The sequence below is a fragment of the Lynx canadensis genome, chromosome E2 (genome assembly GCF_007474595.2).
Source record: "Lynx canadensis isolate LIC74 chromosome E2, mLynCan4.pri.v2, whole genome shotgun sequence".
Taxonomy (NCBI): domain Eukaryota; kingdom Metazoa; phylum Chordata; class Mammalia; order Carnivora; family Felidae; genus Lynx; species Lynx canadensis.
In genome coordinates, this window is record NC_044317.1 from 58966521 (window position 1) to 58993521 (window position 27001).

The 27001-nt window shown below is 44.4% G+C and overlaps 1 protein-coding gene across 1 annotated transcript in view; it reads left to right on the forward strand.

Moving 5' to 3' along the window:
* The window catches only part of NLRP5 (NLR family pyrin domain containing 5), a 54065-nt gene that overhangs the window by 19116 nt on the left and 7948 nt on the right, over positions 1–27001 (forward strand). Inside the window, exons 3-11 of the mRNA XM_030297389.1 lie at positions 2386–2777; positions 6055–6080; positions 12601–12634; positions 13836–15435; positions 16229–16399; positions 18349–18516; positions 20357–20527; positions 22491–22661; positions 25740–25910. Coding sequence (XP_030153249.1) covers positions 2386–2777; positions 6055–6080; positions 12601–12634; positions 13836–15435; positions 16229–16399; positions 18349–18516; positions 20357–20527; positions 22491–22661; positions 25740–25910 — 2904 coding nt within the window. The remainder of the gene's footprint in view (positions 1–2385; positions 2778–6054; positions 6081–12600; positions 12635–13835; positions 15436–16228; positions 16400–18348; positions 18517–20356; positions 20528–22490; positions 22662–25739; positions 25911–27001) is intronic.

Here is a 27001-nt window from a genome sequence, read left to right on the forward strand (position 1 = left end):
TTCTCTGACCCTCCCCTGTTCATGCTCTCTGTCTCAAAAATAAATAAATGTTAAAAATAAATAAATAAATAAATAAAAAATAAAGAAATGCTTGCTCATCTTGTGGAACACTCACAGAACAAGTTCCTCGCAATCCAAGGTTTTAACTGTATTTTATAATCTTCAGTTTCTTTATCCTCCAGCTCTCTCATTGTAAATTGAAGTAATCTTAGTCACCACCCCCTCCTTAAAACTGCATGTAGAGAATGGCAGGGGAGCAGCAGAGAGAAACTACCAGAATCCAGTGTGTAAGTTAAGGGCACAGAGAGTAGATGCCCCGTCTACCTAGGCAGCAACAACAAAACTCCGAGTTTGACCAGACATGTACCTTACAATCTGGTTGCACCTTGGTGACATGCTTCCAAGTACCAGGAAGGAGCTCGAGAGGACCTCACTGGGTATCTACAAATCAGACCTAGAAGCACAGCAAGTATAGGAATATCCAGCACAGCTAACCTCCACTCTACTATGGCTCATGGGGAAAAAATCAAGTTGCCGTCTACTTGAGCCCTTAAAGTTTTTTATTACATGATATCCCTTTGATTGCTTTATTTTCCACCACAAACCAATGGCTGAGCAAGACCAGAACAGCCCCAAAATGCCCAATTGGTATTGGTTGTCCCTGCTTATAGAGGCCATAAATAATGGAAGAGGAGATTTGCTAGTTTTAAGAATTCTTCCTGGAGCATTCCTAACAAGTACAAAATGTTTGTCACCACTGACCAGCCTAGACGATTCTGAGAAGAAATGCATGGTACAGGTCATGGACATCCATGTACAGAACAAGCTGATGGAGGGGGTCAGGGGTGTAGAATCTGTTCTGATGGCCAAGGAGGTTGAGCATCTTGTCATGTGCTTATTTGCCAATTGTAGATCTTCTTTGGAGAAATGCCTATTCAGATCATTTGCCCATTTTTAATCAGGTTGTTTATCTTTTTATTATATTTTCTAGATAGAATATCCTTGTCAAATAACATTTTCAAACGTTTACCCATTTATTTTTATACCACAACTCCTTACTATGTTTATGTAACTTCATATTACGTTAACAGACACAGAAGGAATCAACTGCTCTAAAAACTGTGTGACTGGGGCACCTGCCTGGCTCAGTTGGTAGAGCATGCAACTCTTGATCTCAGGGACATGAGTTCAAGCCCCACATTGGATGTAGAGCCTACTTTAAAAAAATAATAATAGGGGAGCCTGGGTGGCTCAGTTGAGGGTCTGATTTCGTCATGATTTCGAACCATGAGATCGTGGTGGGTTCGAGCCCCGTATTGGACTCTGTGCTGACAGCTCAGAGCCTGGAACCTGCTTCAGATTCTGTGTCTCCCTCTCTCTCTGCCCCTCCCCTGCTCATGCTGTCTCTGTCTCTCTCTCTGTCTCTCTGTCTCTGTCTCTCTCTCTCAAAAATAAACGTAACACTAGTAATAAACAGTGTGACTAATTTTCAGTAAGTGGTGGTAACTTATTTGCCAGTTTTCATGAGTATAGCTACATTAGCCAAGAGCATCACTGATAAGTGTTTTGGGGTTTTTTTATTGTTGATTTTAATAATTCCAGTATAGTTAATATAAGTGTAATACTAGTTTCCGGTGTATCATATAGTGATTCAACAATTTCATACAACACCTAGTGCTTATCACATAAGTGCCCTCCTTAATACCCATCACCTGTTTGCCCATCACCCCCACCCATCTCCTCTCTTGTAGCCATCAGTGTGTTCTCTTAATATCCTTGAGTCTGTTTCTTGGTTTGCCTCTTTCTCTTTTTTTCCTTTTCAATTGCTCATTTGTTTTTTATTTCTTAAATTCCACATACAACTGAAATCATGTTATTTGTTTTTCTCAGTCTGACATATTTCATTTAGCATAATGCTCTCTAGCTCCATCCATGGTGTTGGGTATCTCAAGATTTTGTCCTTTGTCATGGCTGAATAATATCCAAGTGTGTGTGTGTGTGTACATATACACACACCTTCTTTACTCATTCATCTATCGATGGACAGTTGAGTTGCTTCCATAATTTGGTTATTGTAGGTAATGCTGCAATAAACATACGGTGCACATATCCTTTCAAATTAGTGTTTATGTATTCTTTTAAGTGTTTTGAATTTGACCCTATACTGGGTGGTGTTTGGGGAACTAGGGATAAGGGCAGCAAAACATCCCAGAGCTTATATTCTTGTAATGAGATAAACAGATATGAAGTCAAGTAATTTTAAGTCTATAAAGAATTGTTACCCATGAATGGGGCTTTTCTGTGTGTTTCACAAAAGGAACAGAGAATGTTGTTTCTAGTGAGTTAACTGAGGTTGGTTGTATGAACTTGAGAATTTGATGCAAGATCCTCTTTTGAATCTTACTACTCTTCCACAGGTGTCATTTGCTCCATATTACCAAAGAATCCACTTTTCCATCAAAACCTGAGCTCTCAGCCTTGCACTAAGATGCGGGAAGCCAAACTACCCTCCTTTTCCAACTATGGACTGCAGTGGTGTTTCAAGCAGCTAGGAAAGGAAGAATTTCAGACATTTAAGGAATTGCTCATGGAAAATGCTTCAGAACTGGCAATGTGCTCTTTTCCGTGGGTTGAAGTAAACGGTGCCAATGTGGAACATCTAGCCTCCCTGTTGCATGAGCATTATAGAGAATCTCTTGCCTGGAAAATATCTATTCACATCTTTGAAAAGATGAACCTGTCCATACTCTCTGAGAAGGCAAGGAAAGAGATGAAAAGTGAGTAAGACGTGGGGCAAATCTGGGGGTAGGAGAGAAAGGAGATGACATCAAGCCCCCATGGGAACGGGGAAGGTATCCTTGATGTCTAATTGGGTCCATCTCCACAGCGTGAGTCTGAACTGTGAGAAGTCACTCAATGGTCATCCTACCTGGCTGGAAATTAGAGTAGTCTCTCCCCTGTGAAACAGTGGAAGAGAAGAATTGAGTAGATAGACCCTCTACCTGGACAGAATTTGGTTGAAGTTAGTAGATAGGATTTGGAGTCCTAAGTGCTAAGCTTGAGCTCTGGACCTTCTACTTGTTCTGTGTGACTTTGAGCAAATCCCCTTTTATTCTGACCCTTGGATTCCACATCTTGGAACACTAATGCTTACATGTGCTGTTGCAAAGTTTCAACAACACAACGTATAGAAAGGGATCAACAAAGCTTCATTCACTTATTGAGAACAATATGGTGGATGTACAGTGGGTGTATCCCATATTTCTTGCCCCAAGCTGAAGGACTAAGGCCCAAGGAACTCTAAGGATTGATATTGTCAGACTCTTGGTGTCCATATTATAGCAATGTATTCAGATCATATTGTGTGACTATCTTAGGGTATTTAGGAGAAAGGTAGAAAAAAATAATAGCCCTCCTTTATCAGGAGGAATTCTCTTCTTCAACTGTGGACAGAAAACTTAGAAAAGAGTCCCAAGGGTGAGCAGTCAGATTGGCCCTAAATGCCTAGCTGTAACTCTGCATCTATCTGAAGTTCAAAGGACTTTAAGAGAAGCTATCCTTTCAGAGCTTCAAAAAAGCCCTGTGTGGAAAACAAAAAAAGCCCTAATTGATTCACAGGAAATTAGGGCTCTAAAATTAAAATGATGGGTGATGTTTACTGAGTCAGTACTCTAGATGAGGCACTATGTTGAAACTGCCCTGTCATTGAGTCTCAAACCCATTCCATGAAATAGGTTCCCCATTGAAGAAGCTAAAATAGAGGTTCTATGACTAATGGATGAAGAAGATGTGGTTTATATATACCATGGAATATTTCTTGGCAATGAGAAAGAATGAAATCCTGGCCATTTGTAGCAACGTGGATGGAACTGGAGGGTATTATGCTAAGTGAAATAAGTCAGTCAGAGAAAGACAGATACCATATGTTTGCACTCATAGGTGGATCCTGAGAAACTTAACAGAAGACCATGGCAGAGGTAAAGGGGGAAAAAGTTACAGAGAGGGAGGGAGGCAAACCATTAGATTCTCTTAAATACTGAGAACAAACTGAGGGTTGATGGGGGTGGAGGAGAGGGGAAACTTGGTGATGGACACTGAGGAGGGCACCTGTTGAGATGAGCACTGGGTGTTGTATGGAAACCAATTTGACAATAAATTTCATATTAAATAAATATAATTTATTGTCAAATTGGTTTCCATACAACACTAAGTGCTCATCCCAACAGGTGCCCTCCTCAATACCCATCACCCACCCTCTCCTCCCTCCTACCCCTCAACCACCCTCAGTTTGTTCTCAGTTTTTAAGAGTCTCTTATGTTTTGGCTCCCTCCCTCTCTATATAAAAAATAAAATAAAATAGAGTTTCTACCAAGTTCTACAACATGACCCAGTTCATGAGCTTACAGGTGACAAAGACAGGACTCATTATTTAACATATCTTTAAATCTCTGGCATGTGACCCATGAGAATTCATAGTTTCCAGTGCAGCAAGGAAGAGGAATAAACGGGTGATTTTTTTAATGGTGTAGAAAAAGGAGAGGTTCCTATTCCAGACCAGAGGAAAGCGAAGGCCAGAATTACTTCCTAGAAGAAGTGAAGTTCAGGCTGAAACAAATATGAAGAAAAGAAGCTAGCCAAGCCAACTGGGCATAGTTAGAGAAGCACATAGCACATGATGAGCAGAAGACAGGAGCATCATGAAGCCTTTAACAAAGAGCTTGGCTAGAGCATGAAGAACTTGAGGGAACAAGACAAGAGATAAATATGGGGAAGTGGACTACAAGTTGGACAACACAGCATCTTGAAAATAATTTTAATAACAAAGAATAAGCCATTTGTTTGAAAGGGGACGGAGTAAAAATAATCCCATTGACATTTCATCATTGTTGCTGAAGTGTTTTGTGGTCCAGACAGAATAAATGAATAGGTATGGGGAGACCAGTTAAGAGGCCATTCTGGCATCCCTTGGGAGAAATAAAGGTGTCTTGGGCCAGGGTGGCAGTGGCCATTAGAGAAAGTAGAAATTCAATTGAAGATGTTTCAAAAGCAGACACAACAGTTTTGTAGGACTAAATGCAGAGAGAGAATATGCTATCATGGATGACACCCGTGTTTCTGGCATGAGACTGGGTGCATGGGGTTCCATTACCTCATCCCAAGAAACATTGGAAGAGTTGTTTTGCAGCAAGTAGACAGGAGAAGGAGTAAACAATGTTAGAACTGGTGAGCTGGACACCTCTATTTGGATAATTCACAGGCCCCTAGTGAGTAGTTAACTAACTAGTTTGAAGTTCAAGAGAGGTGTTCAGGATGACTCTTGAAGATAAATTCTTTTTTTTTTTTCAACATTTATTTATTTTTGGGACAGAGAGAGACAGAGCATGAACGGGGGAGGGGCAGAGAGAGAGGGAGACACAGAATCGTAAACAGGCTCCAGACTCTGAGCCATCAGCCCAGAGCCTGACGCGGGGCTCAAACTCACGGACCGCGAGATCGTGACCTGGCTGAAGTCGGACGCTTAACCGACTGCGCCACCCAGGCGCCCCGAAGATAAATTCTTGATAGCCACCACAAACTGCCTTGTTATGTTAATTACCCAAGGCCTTTCAGCAAAACTGGGACTGGAATTTACAAATTCAAAATCAGAGCTGTCTTTGCAACAAGTCTCTGTTGCTTTGCTGTGCTGGTGGCACTTGAGGATCTGACTCCACTCTCTCTGATACCAGTTAGTCATGGAATAAACTGAGATCTGAGACTTGTCTTGGTTCCCCTCAGTATTTAGTAATGGAAAATCTCATCCCTAGTCTTGGAAATTGCTGACTTTATTAGAGACTATTATTTCATCTACTCTCTGTTGCAGGGTATTCACTGGCTGAAATGCCAGAAAATTCTACAATGAAGAATGACCAAGAACTGAGCATGAAAGAAGTACCAGGTCAGAATGGGCATGGTGGGAAAATGGATACGTCTCAAGCCACATGGTGATGAGTTAGTGGCACATCTGGGACTTGAACCATTACTCCTGATAGTCCAGTGTTCTTTCTGTTCTGTCAGGTGGTTGTATGGGTTCTGAGGATCTGGTAATCATGGTCTTTCTTTTTTTTTTTTTTTTAACTTTTCAAAAGATTTATTTTTTTAATCTATTTTTTAAATTTTATTTTTTTGGGGCGCCTGGGTGGCGCAGTCGGTTAAGCGTCCGACATCAGCCAGGTCACGATCTCGCGGTCCGTGAGTTCGAGCCCCGCGTCAGGCTCTGGGCTGATGGCTCGGAGCCTGGAGCCTGTTTCCGATTCTGTGTCTCCCTCTCTCTCTGCCCCTCCCCCATTCATGCTCTGTCTCTCTCTGTCCCAAAAATAAATAAACGTTAAAAAAAAAAAAAAAAAAATTTAAATTTTATTTTTTTAAATTTACATCCAAATTAGTTAGCATATAGTGAAACAATGATTTCAGGAGTAGATTCCTTAATGCCCCTTGCCCATTTAGCCCACCCCCCCCTCCCACAACCCCTCCAGCAACCCTTAGTTTGTTCTCCATATTTATGAGTCTCTTCTGTTTTGTCCCCCTCCCTGTTTTTATATTATTTTTGTTTCCCTTCCCTTATGTTCATCTGTTTTGTCTCTTAACGTCCTCATATGAGTGAAGTCATATGATTTTTGTCTTTCTCTGACTGACTAATTTCACTTAGCATGACACCCCCCAGTTCCATCCACATAGTTGCAAATGGCAAGATTTCACTCTTTTTGATTGCCGAGTAATACTCCAGTGTATGTGTTGTGTGTGTGTGTGTGTGTGTGTGTGTGTGTGTGTGTGTGTACACACACCACATCTTCTTTATCCATTCATCCATCGATGGACATTTGGGCTCTTTCCATACTTTGGCTATTGTTGATAGTGCTGCTATAAACATGGGGATGCATGTGTCCCTTTGAAACAGCACACCTGGATCCTGTAAATAAATGCCTAGTAGTGCAATTGCTGGGTCGTAGGGTAATTCTATTTTCAGTTTTTTGAGGAACCTCCATACTGTTTTCCAGAGTGGCTGCACCAGCTTGCATTCCCATCATGGTCTTTCTTATTCTGAGTCCAAAGAGCTCTGTGATCTTAAAGCTTTCTTACAACTATTTGAGTTTCCATCTTCAGTTTGGATAACTCCATGACCCCACCAGGACAAGCTTCACCTAATAATCTGTTTTTGAGGCTTTGGTGAGAAGAACCAGATAACACGAAACCATGTTCAATACAAGTCCCCAAATATTTGAGTACCGGTGATATGCCAGGCACCGCTCTGTGACTTGTGATACATCCATGGACAAAGTACATGTAAATCCCCGGCATTCATGAAGTTTACACTTCAGTGGAGGAAAAAGGAGACCAACAAAAGGACTCAAAGCAGTGATGCCAAAACATACAGGGAAAGATGTAGGCTTATATAGACAGCATGCTTTCCCCCACTGTTACCCACACTACCACTTATATATTGCTAATCTTCTAGCAGTCAGCATTGACCATGAAGTCTAACACCTCAAAGGAATCAGGACCAACCTCCTGTTGAAGCAGCTTTGTTCAGACTGTGGGCAGGAAAATCCCTTTCAAAACTAAAGTCTGAGGAACTGATGAGTCACAGAGTTTCAGAATCCCAGAGGGCATAAATTATCCCAATTTTAATGTAAATCTAGGCTTAACAGGGGGAGTCCCATATATTCTCTTTCGAGGGATAAAATCGTATCTTACTGGGTTTAAAGATTACTAAGTAGTGATTTAGCGATTTGAAATAGAGACACCGACTGACTAATCTTGGCAGTAGAATCAAAATGGACAAAAGCTGGGGTCTTCTAAGCCACATTGGGAAACCCCTCTAAATTACCATTGTGCACAAGAACTACCACTTGTTGAGACCTTACGGGTTAAGCATGGTGCCACGTGCTTCAATCTCCTAGATCTCCACAGGACTTCGTGTGGTAGTAACTGTAATTCCAATCATCTGGTAACAAAACTGAAGATCCAGAGGCTAAGCTGTATACTTAAACCCTACACATGTCGACACTCTAACCACTGCTCTATCTCCATGCTGTAAGTTTTAGTTTGTTGTTCCATTTTCACGTTGTGTCTTATGGGCTAACATGTGGCGTGTCTTAGAGAAAGTTCTATGCGTGCTTCAGAAGACCATGTAATCTGCTGTTATTGGTGTTCTTGGTGTTCTATGTATCTGCCTCCTCTGTTTTTTTATTTCAGTAAATGGGACTGCTATCCACCTGCTTATTCATTCCAAAAGCCTACTCGCTTTTTAGTCTGACTGATTCTTTTCTTTCTCCACCTTCATCCAATGAATCAAAATCCTATAAGATGCACATCTAGAGTATAATCCATTTCTATGTTTTTCTACCCATACCCTGTATATGAGAATAATTTCCTTCAAATTTCTTATCCGTTTCCACTCTGGCTGTATGCAATCCATTTTCCATACAATAATAACCAAGGTGATCTTTTAGAAATTTACATCTGAAAACTTGACTCCTCTGCTTTAAAATGCTCAAATGGTTTTCTGTTACATTTGTGATAATTTATTGCATTTTTTTTTATAATTTGCAAGATTAACACCACCCTTTTGACTATTCCTTAAATACCATAAGTCATTCCCATATCACCTATGTCAAATATGTACTTAGCCACATTAGGAAACTATTTTTAATAAGTAGATATAATGGTTATTCTCAGCAAGTAGTAGCTATTATACACCAGAGACTGTGCTATTCCTCTACCAAAACACCTGGTTTAATTTTCAGAGCAACTCCACAACGTAGGAGCTATTATCCTAGCTCTACAGATGAACCCACAGAAGCATGTTAGACCAGCAAGTTGACTAAGACCTCATAAGCAGGAAGGGACAGAATTCCCATTTAAATCCTATGTCTGACTCCAGACCCTTGGTTCTTATCCACCAGATTTTATCCACCATTTTAATGACTTGCCAAAAGGTCTCCAAAGAATTAAAAGCAGAATTGAGACCAGAACTTCATATCTCCTGGTTTTGAATCAAGTGCTCATTTTACATACACTTAGCATCTCTAGCTGAGCCAGTGGCTGCCATGTTCCAAACTGGTCCTGAGATGTGGGTCTTTGCCCTCTCTAATTCAGATATTCACATAACAATGGGGGAATTTATACAATGAGATACCACCTCACGCCAGTCAGAGTGGCTAAAATGAACAAATCAGGAGACTATAGATGCTGGAGAGGATGTGGAGAAATGGGAACCCTCTGTTGGTGGGAATGCAAACTGGTGCAGCCGCTCTGGAAAACAGTGGGGAGGTTCCTCAGAAAATTAAAAATAGACCTACCATATGACCCGGCAATAGCACTACTAGGAATTTACCCAAGGGATACAGGAGTGCTGATGCAGAGGGGCACTTGTACCCCAACGTTTATAGCAGCTCTTTCAACAATAGCCAAACTATGGAAAGAGCCTAAATGTCCATCAACTGATGGGTAAAGAAGATGTGGTTTACACATACAATGAAATACTACTTGGCAATGAGAAAGAATGAAATCTGGCCATTTGCAGCAACGTGGATGGAACTGGAGGATATGCTAAGTGAAATAAGCCAGGCAGAGAAATGCAGATACCATATGTTTTTCACTCATATGTGGATATTGAGAAACTTAACAGAAGACCATGGGGGAGGGGAAGGGGGGAAAAAGTTACAGAGAGGGAAGGAGGCAAACCATAAGAGATTCTTAAAAACTGAGAATAAACTGAGGGTGTGTGGGAGGGAGGGGAAAGTGGGTGATGGGGATTGAGGAGGACACCTGTTGGGATGAGCACTGGGTGTTGTATGGAAACCAATTTGACAATTATATTTAAAAATAAAAGAATGGGGGAGTTTATTCTTCCTTCTCTCTTTTGCAGAAATTTCACAAGCTATAGAACAAGATGGTGTCACAGCAGCAGAGATGAAAGAACAAGGTAAAGAAATCTGATTCGCTGTGGGGTTTTTTTTTTGGTTTGCTTTTTTTTTTTTTTTTTTGGCCATCCTGGAATGGAGTTTGGGTGGCAGAGGAGTCCACTTTCCCATTGCTCATCTGCATTTGTCTCTGGTACATCAGTCTCCTCCCCCAAGAGCTCCTAGAATGAATCATCATCAAAGGCATCACATATGTCCGCTGTGATCATCTACAGTTACTTTGTATGAAGACACATTCCAAAGACCTGGGATGCTGGGGAAGTTGGGCATGAAGTGTAAGCTCGTTTGACAGGCACTAAATACAGCCAAGAGTAATCAAGCACTTTGTTCAGAAGTACTTGGCTAGTGGTGACCTCTTTTTCCAAGTCCTTCTGTCAACCTTTATTTTGTGAATACCTACCATTTGAAGAACTGATAGGAAAATAGTGGTAAAATAGATATACATATGGCCATATAGAGTTATATGTTAACTAAACCAAACAAAATACAAAACGATGAGATCCCAGGTGCCATGTTTGTATGAAACAGCAATTGACCAGTCAAGGAAGTGACAGCAGACTTCTCTGAGGAATATTACTTGAGGCTTTTTTCTTTTCTTTTCTTTTCTTTTCTTTTCTTTTCGTTTCGTTTCGTTTCTCTTCTCTTCTCTTCTCTTCTCTTCTCTTCTAAGTTTATTTTGAGAGTGAGCGAGAGAAATCACGGGAGGGGCAGAGAGAGAAGGAATGAGAGAATCCCAAGCAGGCTCCTCGCTGCAAGCAGAGCCCGATTTGGGGCTCGACCTCACAAAGCCTGACATCATGATCTGAGGCAAAATCAAGAGTCAGTTGCCCAACCAACTGAGCTACCAGGCACTCCACTTGAGACTTTTTGTTGAGCTATAATCAATGTACCAAAAAGCTCACCCTTTTAAAGTGTACGATTCAGTGTTTCTTTGCATGTTCACGATGTTGTGCAAATAATCACCATTGTTATTCCAGAGCATTTTCCTCTTCCCAAAAGAAACCCCAAACCCATTATCACTCTGTATCTCTTCTTCTCCAAGTCCTATGAAACCACTAATACACTTCCTGCCTCTATGAATTGGCCTATTCTGGACTTCTATGTATGTACACCATACATATAAATGGTACCCTACAAGTCTGGTCTTTCATGACTGGCCTCTTTCATTTAGCATAATGTTTTCTATATTCATGTTGTAGCGCATACCAGCACTTAGCTCATTTCTACTGCTGACTCATCAGACAATGGACATTTGGGTTGTCTCTACCTCTTAGCTATTGTGAATAAAGCCACTATGAATATTCATGTACAAGGAAGTGTTGATGGACAGAAGTGATTTGACTTATGAGGTATTTGATAAAAGTTGGTGTTTGGGATTTCTGGGGAAAAAGTGTCAGGTGTAGCTCCTGCCTTTCCACTAGACAGCCTGATGGATGGTGATGCCAGGAATCAGTGATTTATTTGACTTTCAAGCTGGAGTTTTATTCCACCTCTGTGACGTAACCTATGTTAGCCTTAATCTTTCACTAGACAAATGCTTGAAGACCCAGCAGTTGCCAGTGTTGTCCATTTTCAGTTGAGATGAGTGGTAATAAATGCCAATATTGACGACCTCTCTAGAATCCTTGCCACGGGCCAGGTGCTATTCTCCATGTCTTATGATTATGTCATAGCATCCTACACCAGTCTCTTAAGGGAGGTATTAATATCCCCATTTTGCAGATGAACAAACCACCATAAGAGTGAGATGGGGCTAAAATTAGGTTTATGGAGAAAGCATTGAGGCAAACATCTGTTCCAAAGTAAGTCCACAAACAGAAGCTTTTGTCTAATTGCCACTTATAGGAAACTTATGAGGAGTTTCTTGTTGGAGGTAAAACATGAGTTTTTGACGCACTGACTTTGAGGTCCCTGTGACCCTTTGAGGTGGGGAGTTTGACACATGAGCCTAGGATCTCAGGGAAGAAGTCAGCACCATTGAAGGAGATTTGGAACTATTGGTCACAGATGCAATACTTGAGTCCATGGGAGAAGAGGTGGCCAAGGGCGACCCAAATTCAACACAGATGTACCTCCTTGGGGCTTTTCTCTCTTTGAAAACCTATAGCCCAGGAGCATAGTCTGTCCTTTGAGGATAATGCATCAGTCTGAGCTCAGCAAATAGAGGTTGTTCAGACCTCAAGGTCTGCTTCCTGCAGTTTTTTTTTATTTTTTTAATGTTTGTTTATTTTTGAAGGAGAGACAGCATGAGCAAAGGAAGGGCAGAGAGAGAGGGAGACACAGAATCCAAAGCAGGCACCAAGCTCTGCGCTTTCAGCATAGAGGCCGATACGGGGCTCGAACTCATGAGCCATGAGATCATGACCTGAACCGAAGTCAGACACCTAACCAACTGAGCCATTCAGGCACCCCTGCTTCCTATAGTTTTAATATAGGTGTCTTAATACCTTTCCCTATACAGAATAAGGGAGCTTAAGATTTAGAACTTCTGGGTAGATATTTTATGTAAAGATAGTCATTGCCTTATACACTTGTACGGAGAGGATCTTGTCATCTTTTTAAAAAAAAAATTTGTTTAATGTTTATTTATTTTTGAGACAGAGAGAGACAGAGCATGAACGGGGGAGGGTCAGAGAAAGAGGGAGACACAGAATCTGAAACAGGCTCTAGGCACTGAGCTGTCAGCACAGAGCCTGATGCGGGGCTCGAACTCACGGATCGCAAGATCATGACCTGAGCCGAAGTTGGATGCTTAACCGACTGAGCCACCCAGGCGCCCCGGATCTTGTCATCTTTTTAAAAAATATATAATAGTATTACCAGCAAATGTAAGGACCCCAGCTTAGAGGAGTTGTTGTTTTTTTTTTTTTTTTCATGTTATTGAGTACCTGTCAGACGTCAGAGGCTGTTGAAGAGTCTGGAGGTATGCAGATAAAGTGCCTTCATGGAACTTCCATCACAAGCTAGGGACTAGGCAAAAACCAGATGCATAAAATAACTGCCATTTGTGACAAGTGCTGGGATAAAAATATAATCAGATAATGCGAAAGAACTATGGTTTGTAACGACAATAGTGGCCACTGATTGTTTTTGCCAGGCCCTGTGCCAATAAATTTTGAAGGCACATTCTCTCTTAAATATTTATTCCAACACTTCAAGAGGATGTTAATCTCCTCTCAGAGGTGGGGAAACTGAGGCTCAGAAATTGACACCATACAAGAGAGCCTGGAATTTCAAGCAGGATCTGTCTGACTTCAGGGCCATGTCTGCCTCTTTGTGGCAGAGCAGGTTTTCCCATTGCATGGAGGGGTTTCTCCACAGCAGCCCGAAGCTGCTGGAGATCCATGCCTGTCCTGCAAGCCCAGAAATCAGTGCCGATGCACACACATCCTCAGCTCCCCTAAGCTTCTCTGCCTTTCATAGACTGCATAGTAGTGTTTGGCATAGATTATTCGTTTAACAAATACTTGAGTGTCTACAGGGTGTCAGGCATCATTCTAATAAAGATACAACAGTAAATAACAAAGTCCCTGCACAGAGTCTACTGAGGGGAGACAGACAAGAAACAAACAAAAATGTAATGTGTCAGGTATTAAGTGCTGAAAAAAAAGACGGGGCTAAAGGGACAAGTAGAGGTATTTTGTAGGATGTTCATACACTTTAAGGAATTGACCTTTGCATGAAGGATGGAGGTTGTTATCAGCCCATTGCTAGGAAGAAACGAAAGAACCATGTACACATACATGCTCTAACTTAGGATCCATTGATTCTAGGTCCAGGGGTTTGAGGACTTGTGTTTTGCTTTTTCCTGAAATCCAGACTTTCTTCTAACTTTGTTTCCTGTTTTTTCTTCTCCCTTCCCGTCCAACTTGGGCTGTGGAGGTAATACAGGGGACTACAAGAGTCATGTGATGACAAAATTTGCTATGAAGCTGGACGCACACCATGGTGTTGACAACTTTGCCTTTGACTGTCCAGAAATGCAAATACTGTTTGATGCTTTTAATCCAGACCAGAGGGGCTTCCGGCCTCACACTGTGGTTTTGCACGGGAAATCAGGAATTGGGAAATCAGCTTTGGCCAGAAAGGTCCTGCTGTACTGGGCGCGAGGTGAACTCTACCAGGAAATGTTCTCCTATGTCTTCTTCCTCCATGCCAGAGAAATGCCGTGGATGAGGGAGGTCAGTTTTGCAGAGCTAATTTGCAGGGAGTGGCCACACTCACAGGTTCCGGTGACAGAGATCATGTCCCAACCAGAAAGGCTTTTGTTTGTTGTTGATGGTTTCAATGACCTGGACTTTGCCTTCAAATATGCTGACTTGGGTCTCTGTGAAGACTGGGGAGACAAGCAACCCATGTCCGTTCTGATGCACAGTCTGCTGAAGAAAGTCCTGCTCCCTGAGGCCTCCCTGATGATCACCGTCAGAGACACGGGCATAGAAAAGCTCAAATCCATGGTCCTGTCACCCCGTTACCTGTTAGTCAGGGGCATCTCCGTGGAGAAAAGGGTTCAGTTGCTCCTTAAGCACATGAAGAATGAGCATCAGAAGACGAAAGTCTTGAACTCGGTGGTGGACAACCACCCGCTGTTTAATGAGTGCCAGGTCCCCATCTTGGGGTGGCTCACCTGCGAGGCTCTGAATCTGCATGAGGCGTCGGGAAAGAGCCTTCCTCCTTCCTGCCAGACCCTCACGGGCTTGTACACCACCTTTCTGTTCCATCATCTCACTCCCCGAGACCCATCCCAGCGCTGTCTCAGCCGGGAAGAGAGAGCCACCTTGAAGAGCCTGTGCCACATGGCGGTGCAGGGAGTGTGGAACATGAAGTTTGTGTTTTACGGAGATGACCTGAGTGTTCACGGACTCAGGGAGTCCGAGCTCTCCGCTCTGTTTCACATGAATGTCCTCCTCCGAGACCATGGCCATGAAAGGTGCTACACGTTCCTGCACCCCAGCATCCAGGAGTTCTGTGCTGCCCTGCACTACGTTCTAGAAGGACTGGAAATGGAGTGGGATCCCTACCCTGTGTTCATGGAGAACATAAGGAGCTTGATGGAGCTCAGACAAATCAGCTCCAATGCTCACTTGCTCCAGATGAAGCGTTTCTTGTTTGGCCTCATGAGCAAAGAGGTGATGGGGACCCTGGAAGTCCTGCTTGGATGTCCAGTCCCCCTGGTGGTGAGGCAGGGGCTTCTGAGCTGGATCTCCCTGCTGGGTCAGCAGCCCAGCACCCCCTCCCCTCTGGACTTCCTGGACTGCTTCTACTGTCTTTTTGAGACTCAAGATGAAGACTTTGTTTGCTTGGCATTGAACAGCTTCCAAGAAGTGTGGCTTCCAATGAACCGGAGAATGGATGTACTGGTGTCCTCCTTCTGCCTCCGGCATTGCCAGTATTTGCGGAAAATTCGGATGGATGTGCAGGAGAGCCTCTCAAAGGATGAGTTCACTGAGGCACAGCCCCTGAGTCCCCAAGGGTGAGTCCTTCACTTGTGCCATTTTCTTATTCTTCTTATTATTATTAATGTTTGTTATTTACTTTTGAGAAAGAGAGAGAGAGACACAGAGTGGAAGCAGGGGAGGAACAGAGAGAGAGGGAGACACAGAATCGGAAGCAGGCTCCAGGCTCTGAGCGGTCAGCACAGAGCCTGACGCGGGGCTCAAACTCACGGACCGTGAGATCATGACCTGAGCCAAAGTCGGACGCTTAACCGACTGAGCCACCCAGGCGCCCCTGGATTTCCTGTTTTTAAAGCTGAGTAATATTCCCTGGTGTGCATGCGTGCGTGTGGGTGTGTCGCATTTTTCTAATCCATTCATCCGTCAGCAGACATTTAGGCCGTTTCCGTATCTCGGCTGCTGTGAAGATAGCACAAATCCCTCTTCAGGGTGCTGCCTTCAATTCCTGAGTGTAAGTGGGCCTCCTGGAGCATTGAGTAGTTCTGCTTCTAACTTTCTGAGGAACATCCTTGTGAACCGCACCTTTTCCCGTTCCAGGGGGAGTTGGGATCTAAGGGCATATCTGACTATAGAGCTGGTGGCTCCAGGTCCCCTCCGCACACCCCCCTGGAGTGTCAATGTTCCGGAAGCAGGGTGGGTAGGAGAGCACTCACGCAAAGCACAAGGCGACAACGCTAAATGGGCCTCAGACCCTCGAAAGCCATCCGAGTCTTACCGTGATGGACGGGTCTCTTCTGACCCTGTTGTGACACCTGCTCGCGCTAAACTCCATCCCGTGGAAGCAAATGTTTCTTTCCTTTTCCAACGTAGGAAGCCGGCGAGGCGCCTTGCTGATGAGTGGTGGGGAGACCTCTGCTTCGTGCTCAGCACCCACCCAAGCCTGCAGCAGCTCGACCTGAGTGGCAGCATCCTGAGTGAAGGGGCCATGAAGACCCTCTGTGCCACGCTGAGGCAGCCAACGTGTAAAATACAGAATCTGATGTAAGGGTCCATGCCCCTTGGCGTGGCTGTGTCACAGCTCTCCTCTCCCACCTATGAGAAAAGACCAATCTAAGAATGTAATCAGAGAGGATAAGTCCTGCAGAAGTTACAGGAACCGGGTCACCAGAAGCACACAAGGGGGGAGTAACTAGAGACCCTGTCAGGCAGATTCACTCAGCCTGGGTATTGAAGGATGAATAGGAGTTGGTTACTAGGGGCAAAGGTGAGGGGAGCTCATTTCAGGCAAGTGGGTAGAGGAAGATCAGAGAGGCTTTCCATCAGTTCTTAATGCTTTTACATTTGTTAATAAGGTAACAAATATTTGAACAGCTCGTAGGTTCCTGGGTCTGTGGTAGACCCCAGGGTGCTCACCAAGCACCTCGGGCACGAGACGACAATGCTAGTTCTACTGCGGACAGAGTCTATTCCAGACTCTTCCCTCCAAGCAAAGCACAGGTGACCCCCAGACCGGAGCAAGTCAACTTCTCCACACAAACATTTTCCCCTTCTTGCCTCTATCTCCTCCCTAAGTAGTTTCCTTAAGCTGGGCTGTGCCAGGGAGGCAGGCGATGCCAGAGTACTGACAGTGCCCTGTTCACCTCCGTCCTACGCCAAACTCCTCTGCCAGCTTTATCTTAGCGTTTTCCCTGGACACCCCTTCCCGCTAAGCAGTCCCTGCTCTCCGCTCTTGCCCGTGATGTCCTAGAGTTCCTGTCGTCACCATATCTGTAATTCAGCAAGAATACATCGAAATGGTAACGAGATTCGGGCACTACAAGGGCCTTAGGTAAATCCTTTGCCACCTCTCCTATTTCTCTAATTAACTACTTTCACATCTCCTGAACTTTCCATGCAACTATATGCATATATTGGCAAATGACTTTTTTTTTAAAACCAAACAGTTAATCACCTTAGACTCCTTTTTGCGACATATGACTTCTCGTTCAGCTTGAACTTGATCATATCTGTTTGCAGTTCTGTTGGTTTTTTTTTTTTTTTAAGATTTTATTTTTAAGTGCCCTCTACACTCAGCGTGGGCCTTGAATGCACAATCCCAAGATCAAGAGTCATGTGTTCCCAGCTACTGAGTCAGTCAGGTGCCCCTGTAGCTCTGTTCTCAATGGATTGTCCTGAATTTCATTCTTCAGCATAGCTGTCTTGTTCAGCTCTTCACTGAGTGTCCCCCCACGAGATTAAGCTCCGTGAGAACGTGCAATATTAGCATCATTTAATACTGTGTTCAGTGCCTGCTGCGTCATAGATGTTCAAGTATTTGTTGCTTTAAAAAAAATTTTAACGCTTATTTATTATTGAGAGACAGACACAGAGCATGAGCAGGGGAGGGGTAGACAGAGGGGGAGACACAGAATCTGAAGCAGGCTCCAGGCTCTGAGCTGTCAGCACAGAGACCGATGCAGGGCTCAAACTCACAAACCTCAAGATCATGACCTGAGCCAAAGTCGGTCACCTAACCGAGCTACCCAGGCGCTCAAGTATTTGTTGCTTTAAAATTGAATAAATTAGGGGCGCCTGGCTGGCTCAGTCAGTGGAGTGTGTGACCCTTAATCTCAAGGTTATGGATTTATGCGCCACATGGGGTGGAGAGATTAAATTTTTTTTTTTAATCTTTAAAATTAGGGGCACCCGGGTGGCTCAGTTGGTTGAGCGTCCGACTCCAGCTCAGGTCATGATCCCGTGGTCCGTGAGTTCAAGCTCCATGTCAGGCTCTGTGCTGACAGCTCGGAGCCTGGAGCCTGCTTCCGATTCTCTGTCTCCCTCTCTCTCTGCCCCTCCCCTGCTCACGCTCTGTCTCTCTCTTCAAAAATAAACATTAAAAAAATAATGCAAATAGTGAGAGATAAGAGAGTTGTAATTCAAGAAGAGGAACAAGGGAAAATTGAGCTATAACTGTCACTTATGTCTGATGCATCGTTTTCTCTCTTCGGTAGATTTAAAGGTGCACAGGTTACCCTTGGTCTTCGTCATCTTTGGACGACTCTCATTTCCAACCGTAATATTAAATACCTGAGCTTGGAAAGCACCCACCTGAGGGAAGAAGATCTCATGATGGCGTGCAAAGCGTTAAGACACCCAAACTGTTTGCTGGAGTCTTTGAGGTAAGTGCTGGGGATGGCTTTTGCTTTTTTGATTTTGGTTTTGCCAGTGTTGTCTTTGCCTTTTTTTTTTTTAATGTTTATTTATTTTGAAAGAGACAGTGTGAGCAGGGGAGGGGCAGGGAGAGGGAGAGAGAGAGGGAGGGAGACAGAGAAAGAGAGAGAGAGAGAGAGAGAGAGAATATCCCAAGCAGGCTCCATGCCATTAGCACAGAGCCCACTGTGGGGCTTGATCTCACAAATCATGAGATCATGACCTGAACCGAAACCAAGAGTCGTTCGCTGAACTGACAGCCATCCGGGTGCCCCTGCCTTTTTTTTTTTTTTTTAAATAATTGTTCACAGCAAGTTGCAAAACTAGTAGGAAGACTGCACAATCTGGAGGTGGATGGTGTGGATGCTTGTGTAGCACCATGGATGTACTTAATGCCACACACCTGTACAAACTTTGTGAGGCATATTTCCCCACAATAAAAAGGTAACTTTCAGTGCTTCATAAAGATAACCCAATTTGGGGCAACTGGATGACTCGGTTGGTTGAGCGCTCAACTTGAGCTCAGGTCATGATCTTGTGATTGTTGAGGCCAAGCCCCAAGTCAGACCCTGTGCTGACAGTGCGGGACCTGCTTGGGATTCTTTGTCTCCCTCTCTCTGCCCCTCCCCTGCTTGTGCACTGTGTCCGTCTCCCTCAAAACAAAAAAATAAGCTTTAAAAAAACTAATTAGATGACAGGAACCCTTGAGGCAATTTCTCTCATTGTTGTATCTTCCATAACTAACAGTGTGATATCAAACCCAGGGATGCTGACACACTGACCAACGTGTGTATGTTGTTTTGTGTCAGTTTGTGAAACGTGCAGATTTGTAAAACCATGCCGTACCCAAGATCCACTAGTGCCATCAACCCTGATCCCTTTTCCAACCACACCACCCATAATCGTACAGTACGTCACTGCCCTGTGACTGGACTGTTTTCAATCAGCCAATTCTTCCCGATCCACCATCCATGCTGGTTCCTTTTTAGTGCTGAGTACTTCCTATCTGGTAGCACGGTACAGAACAGTTAGGTAACCATTCAACTATCCAGGGACGTTCTGTTCATTTCCAGTTTGGGGGCTGGTACCACAGTTTTGTAAATCCTGGGCGTGTGTTTTGTGGATTAGATTAACATGGTCAAAAGACACCGCTACTTGGGATGCTTATGAGACGCTGAGGGAGCAAACCTGCAAACCTATACCCAAATAGGTCCTATAGACCTAACGCACAGTGTAATAATCATAGACAGCAAGATTGTATTATAAACACCAAAACTGCGAAGGTACGAGATCTGAATCATTCCCACCCCCAAAAAAGAAATAATGGTGCTCACTAAAGCTTACAATGGCAATCCTACTGCAGTATATTAATGTTTCAAATCAGCATGTTTATGCCTTAAACTTACACAATGTTATGTGTCAGACGTATTTCAACTTTTTTTTAAGTGCAAATATATAAAACATTGGCTGGCGATCATTGATCTGCATAAAATAATGCTGGAGAGAGGGGGGCCAGGTTGGGTGGGGTGGGGCAGGCACAGGTAAGTAAGGTTGGGAGACTGGCTTACTCAGAAGAGGTGACATTCAAGAGACCCAAATGGAAAAACTGAACCACATAAAGACGTGGGGTTGGAGGTGGGGGTGGGGGGATGTTGCAAGCAGAAGAAATAGCAAATGCTCAGACCCTGAGTCTGGAGCAAACAGTGTCCAAAAATCAGCAAAAAGGCCAGCGTGGCTGGCATGCAGGGAAACAACGGGTTGCTTTATGGGCAGAGACGAGACTGTGTTTCGTGTTGCCTGTTTCTGCAGGTTGGATCACTGTGGATTAACCCCCACCTGTTGCATGGTGATCTCCCAAATCCTTCTTACGTCCATCAGCCTAAAATCTCTGAGCCTCGTAGGAAATAAGATGACAGCCCAGGGCATGAAGCCCCTCTGTCATGCCCTGATTGCCTCACAGTGCACCCTGCAGAAGCTGATGTGAGTTGAACTTCTTTTCACCCGGGCTACTTCCTCTTAACTGAGACGGTCCAAGCGATGGGGAAGGAATTAGCTGATGCCTAAGCCAAGGGTTGGAATGGTAGTTGTGACCCCATGGGAGTGCCCCAATACTGAGGATAAAAGAAAAAAAAAACACCCAGTAAATAACATCCGTGCCTTCGCCACTAAACTCTGAACCAATATGAAAGTCTAGGGGAGAGGCCAAGCTCATAGAACCAGCGAGTGGAACGGTGGTTGCCAGGGGCTGCTGGTTGGGGACCAATGGGGAGAGGTTGCTTAAAGACAAGTAAGTTCTGGGGAACTAACATACAGCGTTCAGCTTAGAGTTAGCAATGCTGTGTTACCTACTGGCAAGTTTCACCCATGCCGAAATCCTGGAGAGTCTTGGACTTGTGGCTAGAGCCACCACCTACGGTGTCTTTGAGCACCAGCCTCTGTGCTGCATGTTCTCTTCTCACTAATGCCATCTTCACAAACAACTGCCAGGCAGGAATTATTTTCATCCCGTTTGCTGAGAAGGAAAAGAGAATCCAGAAGAAGGGAAATCTCTTGTCTAAGGTCACGTAGGGAATAAAAGGCAAAGCCAGAACATGAGCTCTGGTTGGATACCTAAGGGACTAATCTATCACTTGGAAATTTCCCCCTCGAAGACCTGCCATCTGGGCAAAGTTGTTCCCCTCACCACTCTCAAAGCATGCCGTGGCAATAACCTCCCTCTTTCATGGGGAGTTTGGTGGCTAAAGTCGTACCAAAAAAAGGAAAACTAAGTGGCACAAACTACCCTCCAAAGTCCTGAGTGGGATTCGGGGCGGGGGGTGGGGGGCAGAGAATCACATGAGAAGCCAACACGTCTTCTCTTCCTCGGTCTGTAAGGGAGGGGGGAAAAAAACTTTCCCTCTATCCTCTTGGGTGCGATGTCTGAGGCCTGCAAATTAAACTGATGATTGACAGGGGAAAGTACCAACCAGTTTTATTGGTGGTACTTCTTTTTTAATGTGCCTGGGGGCTTCACAGAAAAGATGTGAGGAACCCAAAGGAGCGGGCAGACTTGAGCTTATATATCATTATAACAACGTATGATAAATAGTGGATGAGTAACTAGATACAAGGGGTATGGAGCTTCTAGGAACTGATAAATTGTGGGTAGGTGACTAAGAAGTATATGGGGGACCTAATGGTAGATAAAGTTTATATAAGTCACTTCAATGTCATGCCCATCTTTGGTGACAAGTGTCCTTCTCTTTCTGGAATCGAAGAGGAGGGACGCATGCACAAGGGAAATTCGTGCCCTGTTTTTAGGCAGGTGAGGGAGAGCAGAGAGCTCTTCCTGTCTCTGCTTTTTCTCAGATGCTCTCAGTTCAAGATCATCCTTATGCCAAAGTGGCATATTTCAGGCTTACGTATCCTGACCCCCTTCTAATCCAACCCACATAGCATTTCTTCATCGAAATAAATCACTGTCAATAACATGGAGGAAGTGCTTGCTGTATGCACAGCTCTGAGCACCTTGGAGGGGTTAACTCATCTAACGTCATCACGAGCCTCTGCCAGAAGCACCATGAAACTCTTCTCTGCAAGTACTCCTGCCTATGAAGCCTTGAGAAACCAATGGGATAGGAAGGTCAGCTTCCAAACAGGAAGGTCACTAATCCAGCAACACCTCCCACCGCAGTACGTGTGAGGAGCAAAACAACTGGACGGAGAGCGGCTGGCATCGCCCGTGTGTTTCCCGTTGGGGCTCACGGCAGATCTCGTCACCCACATCATTTAAGTGGCGTTGACTTTGCAAGTTAAATGCAGACACGGTGTGATGTCGCCCTATAGTGGCAGGGGCGTGCCAGCCACGGGGGTGACCTCTCCTTCCCCTCCTTGCCAGGGAGGGAGGGATGGAACTTGAAGAACAACCTCACCATTCCCTTCTGGGGGGGCTCTCTCCTTGCAGACTGGGGAACTGTGGCCTCACAGCTGCCGACTGCCAGGACCTGGCCTCAGGCCTCACCAGCGGCCAGAGTTTGACACACCTGTGCCTGTCCGGCAACAGCCTGGGGAGCGCAGGCATGAATCTGTTGTGTCGAGCCATGAAATCCCCCAACTGTGGGCTACAGAGGCTGATGTGAGTCCGACTCCCTTCCCTGGGAGGTGCACTGTCTTATTACAAGCAGCACGTATCACCTGCCGAACACAAAGCAGAGGGGAATACTGGTGTCATGATGAAGGGAACTCGTAAGGGCTGCGTCCTGTCCCGCACCCCGATTTCCTCCTTCCGTGGAACATTCCATTTCTGCCTCTGTTTTCTTTCAGTGGGAAATCATCATTCACCCAAAGGCAGGCAATTCTCCTTACTGTCACCACAGTCACGTTCTGTAAAGTCACCATAAACACGGAACCGTTGCTCCCATGGGAAACATGGGGTTAGGTTCCTGGGTGCCTCCGGTCACGTTTTCCTCTACCAATCAATCAGTGCCTAACCTTGCTTTGTGCGTTTCTGTTTAAAGACCCCTTATTTAATGCATATTGTTGATTCGTTAGCATTGAGCTCAGGGCCAACAGGGCCATAACTCATGCCTGGAGGAAGCTATTTTCTCCACTCAGAAGCACAGCCTTCTTGTGCGTGGACACAGCGGGCAGCACTTCAGCACTAGACATTACCACTGCATTTTAAACAACACAAGCCACAAAAACATGAAAAAACATGGCACTGAGTGAAAAGGATACTTGTTTATGATGAATTTGAAATGAGTTCAGCCTCAGCTGGGAGCGGGTGCCTTGGGCAGCTCAGAACTTTCTCTGCTCTGCACGTGCACGTGTGTCCGTGAAGGACCGTGAGCACCGTGCTTAGGGATTTTCAGGGTAGCAAATAACTTTGAGCTGGCCAATTTGCAAACACAGAATCCAAGAATAATGAGGATCGGCCACATTCATAAACTCTTAGTTGCTAGAGATGCAGAGATGATAAATGTGCTCTCTAGGTTCACAGAGCTTAGATTCTGGTAGGGAGAGCTGGATAAGTGAGATGTTTAGACGATGGTAATGGTGGCACAGGGTTGAGAGCCACAGAGGCAGCGTTCCTCGGCTCCAGGGAGGGACCCGCACACAGTCAGGGGATGCTGTGTACTCTAGCTGGGTTACGAGATGTCTCAGTAACTGCTTTAAAAACTGCCACCCCGTGTTGCCAAATTCCTCTTCTAGCCTCCATCTTTGGTGTGGTAGTGAGAACGAAAGAGTTTTGTTACACCTGTTCCACACCATCAGTTTGCCTTGCTGGGGTCATTTTGCTTTATGCCATCTCACCCCGTTGACCAATCAGTTCACCAATAACTCTGTAAAAGCAAAAAACTGATCTAGGCTGATGGTGTACCTGTAGCCATAAATTCTGTTAAAGAATATAACTTTAATGTTCATGTCTCTTAGAGTGAGTTCTAAGTAGTGATGGGATATTGAGTATAGTAGACAGAATAGTGCCCCTCCCCCCCCAGATGTTCGTGTCCTAACCCCTGTAAATACATAAACTCACATGGCAGGGGCGCCTGGGTGGCTCAGTCGGTTAAGCGTCCGACTTCAGCTCAGGTCACGATCTCACGGTCCGTGAGTTCGAGCCCCGCGTCGGGCTCTGGGCTGATGATGGCCCAGAGCCTGGAGCCTGCTTCCGATTCTGTGTCTCCCTCTCTCTCTGACCCTCCCCCGTTCATGCTTTGCCTCTCTCTGTCTCAAAAATAAATAAACATTAAAAAAAAAAATTTAAACTCACATGGCAAAAGGGACTTTGCAGGTGCAATTAAGTTAACGATCTCGAGATGGGGAATGGTCTAGGATTCTCTGTGCAGCCCTAATATTATCAAAGAGGTTTTTAAAAAATTTTTTTTACATTTATTTATTTTTGAGAGACAGAGACAGAGCACAAGTGTCAGGGGCAGGGGTGGGCAGAGAGAGAGGGAGACACAGAATCCAAAGCAGGATCTAGGCTCTGAGCTGTCAACACAGAGCCCGACGCAGGGCTAGAACCCACGAACCGCGAGATCATGACCCAAGCTGAAGTCAGATGCTCAACTGACTAAGCCACCCAGGTGCCCCTCAAAGGGGATTTTATAAGAGAGAAGAGGAGAAGAGATGTGGTAACAAAGGCCAGAGGATATAACTGCTGACTGGAGACTGGGAGTAAAGAATACGGGCAGCCTATAGAGGTTAGAAAAGGCAAGGAGCAAAGATTATCCCCTCGAGCCTCCAGAAGGCACACAGCTCTGCGGACACCTTGAGTTTTGCTCCAGTGAGACTCTGAACTCCAGAACCACATGATCATAAATGTGTGTTTTAAGCCACTAAGACTGTGCTGATTTGTTATAACAGCAATAGGAAACTAACACATTGAGTGTGAAGGAAAATTAAAAACAGGGGATCTTGAACGGCATCCAGAACGTGCATCATACCGGGCATCAAGCTTTTACTTAAATTCTAGTCCCTTAACATGCAGCATAATTTTGTTTTCAGCAATAGAATTCAGTGATTCATCACTTACATACAACACCCAGGGCTCATCACAAGTGCCTTCTTTAATCCCCATCACACCCATCTAGCCCATCCCCCCAACCAATACCCCTCCATCAACCCTCAGTTTCTTGGCTATCGTTAGTCTTTTGTGGTTTTTTTCCCTTTTGTCCCCTTCCCATATGCTTATCTGTTTTGTTTCCTAAATTCCACATATGAGTGAGATTATATGAATTTGTCTTTCTCTGACTGACTTATTTCACTTAGCATAATATGTTGTTCCATCCACGTTGTTACAAATGGCAAGATTTCATCCTTTTGGTGGCTGTGTAATATTCCAATGTATGTATATACCACATCTTCTTTATCCATTCATTAGCCAATGGACATTTGGGCCCTTTATTTAGTTTGTCTATTGTTGATAGAGCTGCTATAAACATTGGGGTGTATGTACCCCTTCAAATCTATATTTTTGTATCCTTTGGGTAAATACCCAGAGGTACAATTTCTGGGTTGTAGGGTAGTCCTATTTTTAACTTTCCAAGGAACCTCCATACTGTTTTACAGAGAAAGCTGAAATGTTCTTAAGTACCCCCATAAATATCCCCCTCCCAAAGCAGGAATAAACTGGGGCCAACAGAAGTTGCTTCCCCAAGGTTACGCCAAGTCCTGAGTACGCCTTCCTCTCTCCCTTGTGTGTTCCCTGCAGACTAAAAGAATGTAACCTGGACGTCGCTGGCTGTGGCTTTCTTGCATTTGCACTTATGGGCAACAGACATCTGACACACCTGAGCCTCAGCATGAACCCCTTGGAAGATGACGGGATGAACCTTCTGTGTGAGGTCATGATGGAGCCATCTTGTCACCTCCAGGACCTGGAGTAAGTTTCAATGGTTGTTCGGGGCCAACTCTACCATATTGGGGCCTGGGGTTCCTAGAAAGTCAAGAGATGTGAGCAGGAAGACTGGTACCAAAAATCAGTTCTGGGGTCAACCAGATGCTCATGTGTTCTGGGGTACACTACAGTGAGTGTGGGAAGGACAGAAAGATGAGTCCAAACAGAAGCCCCAAGACAGGATCTTTGCAGCTTAGGTCGCCCTTGGTTTCTAAAACCTGTTCACTTCTCAGAGGACCTCTTTTTGTCCTAAGTTACTCTTCTGCTGTTCATTCTGTATGTAGGGCGAAAACGGAGGGGCTCTCTCTCTCTTGATACCTTTTCACTCCCTTTTACTGGAACGTTTCTATTTAATAAGAGTATTCCATCCTTAAACAGACTACAGGAAAGTTAAAAGGTCTCAATGAGAGGAAATAAATCCCCAATTCATAACCAAGCAGTAAGTGCTGTTACTCCCTTGGCAAATTCCTCCCAGATGCATAAATAGCATTTAGTGTTACAAAGAAAGGATCCCAGCAGTTACCACTGGAGGCTTTCTTGCCCACGCAGCAGGCACAGGGCTCTATATATTTTGCATGTGAAGTCTCATGTAGCTCCCCTACCAATCATTCCCAGGGGAAACCAGAACTCCCAAGGAGCCAAAATCTTGCCTTTGGTCTCACATTCTGTCCCCCAGGGATCTGCAGACCATAGTAGTAACTAAGTATTCCATTTAAGGATGCATGATACCTTTAAAAAAAATCCCCTAAAGCTAGACACTGAGCTTATGGCCAATGTTTTAGTCATATGTACCTTGCAACTCTTTGTGTAACTGGTAGCACCTTCTCTTCAATTACAAAAATAGAACTAATGAACCAAAAAGACCATTTTAAGACCTCTTCCTCTCCAATAATACATAATAGAGATGAACTGGATAGAGATCATAGCCCACAAATCAGAGTCCCCCCCCCCAAGCATTAATTCTTATGTTTGTTTTCATGAAATTGGCATATCAAGCCCTACTTTTGTATGGAGTAGAAACTAAAGCTTAATCAATTGGAGATGACATCTCTTTGGGATTACATTTATGTGCTGGG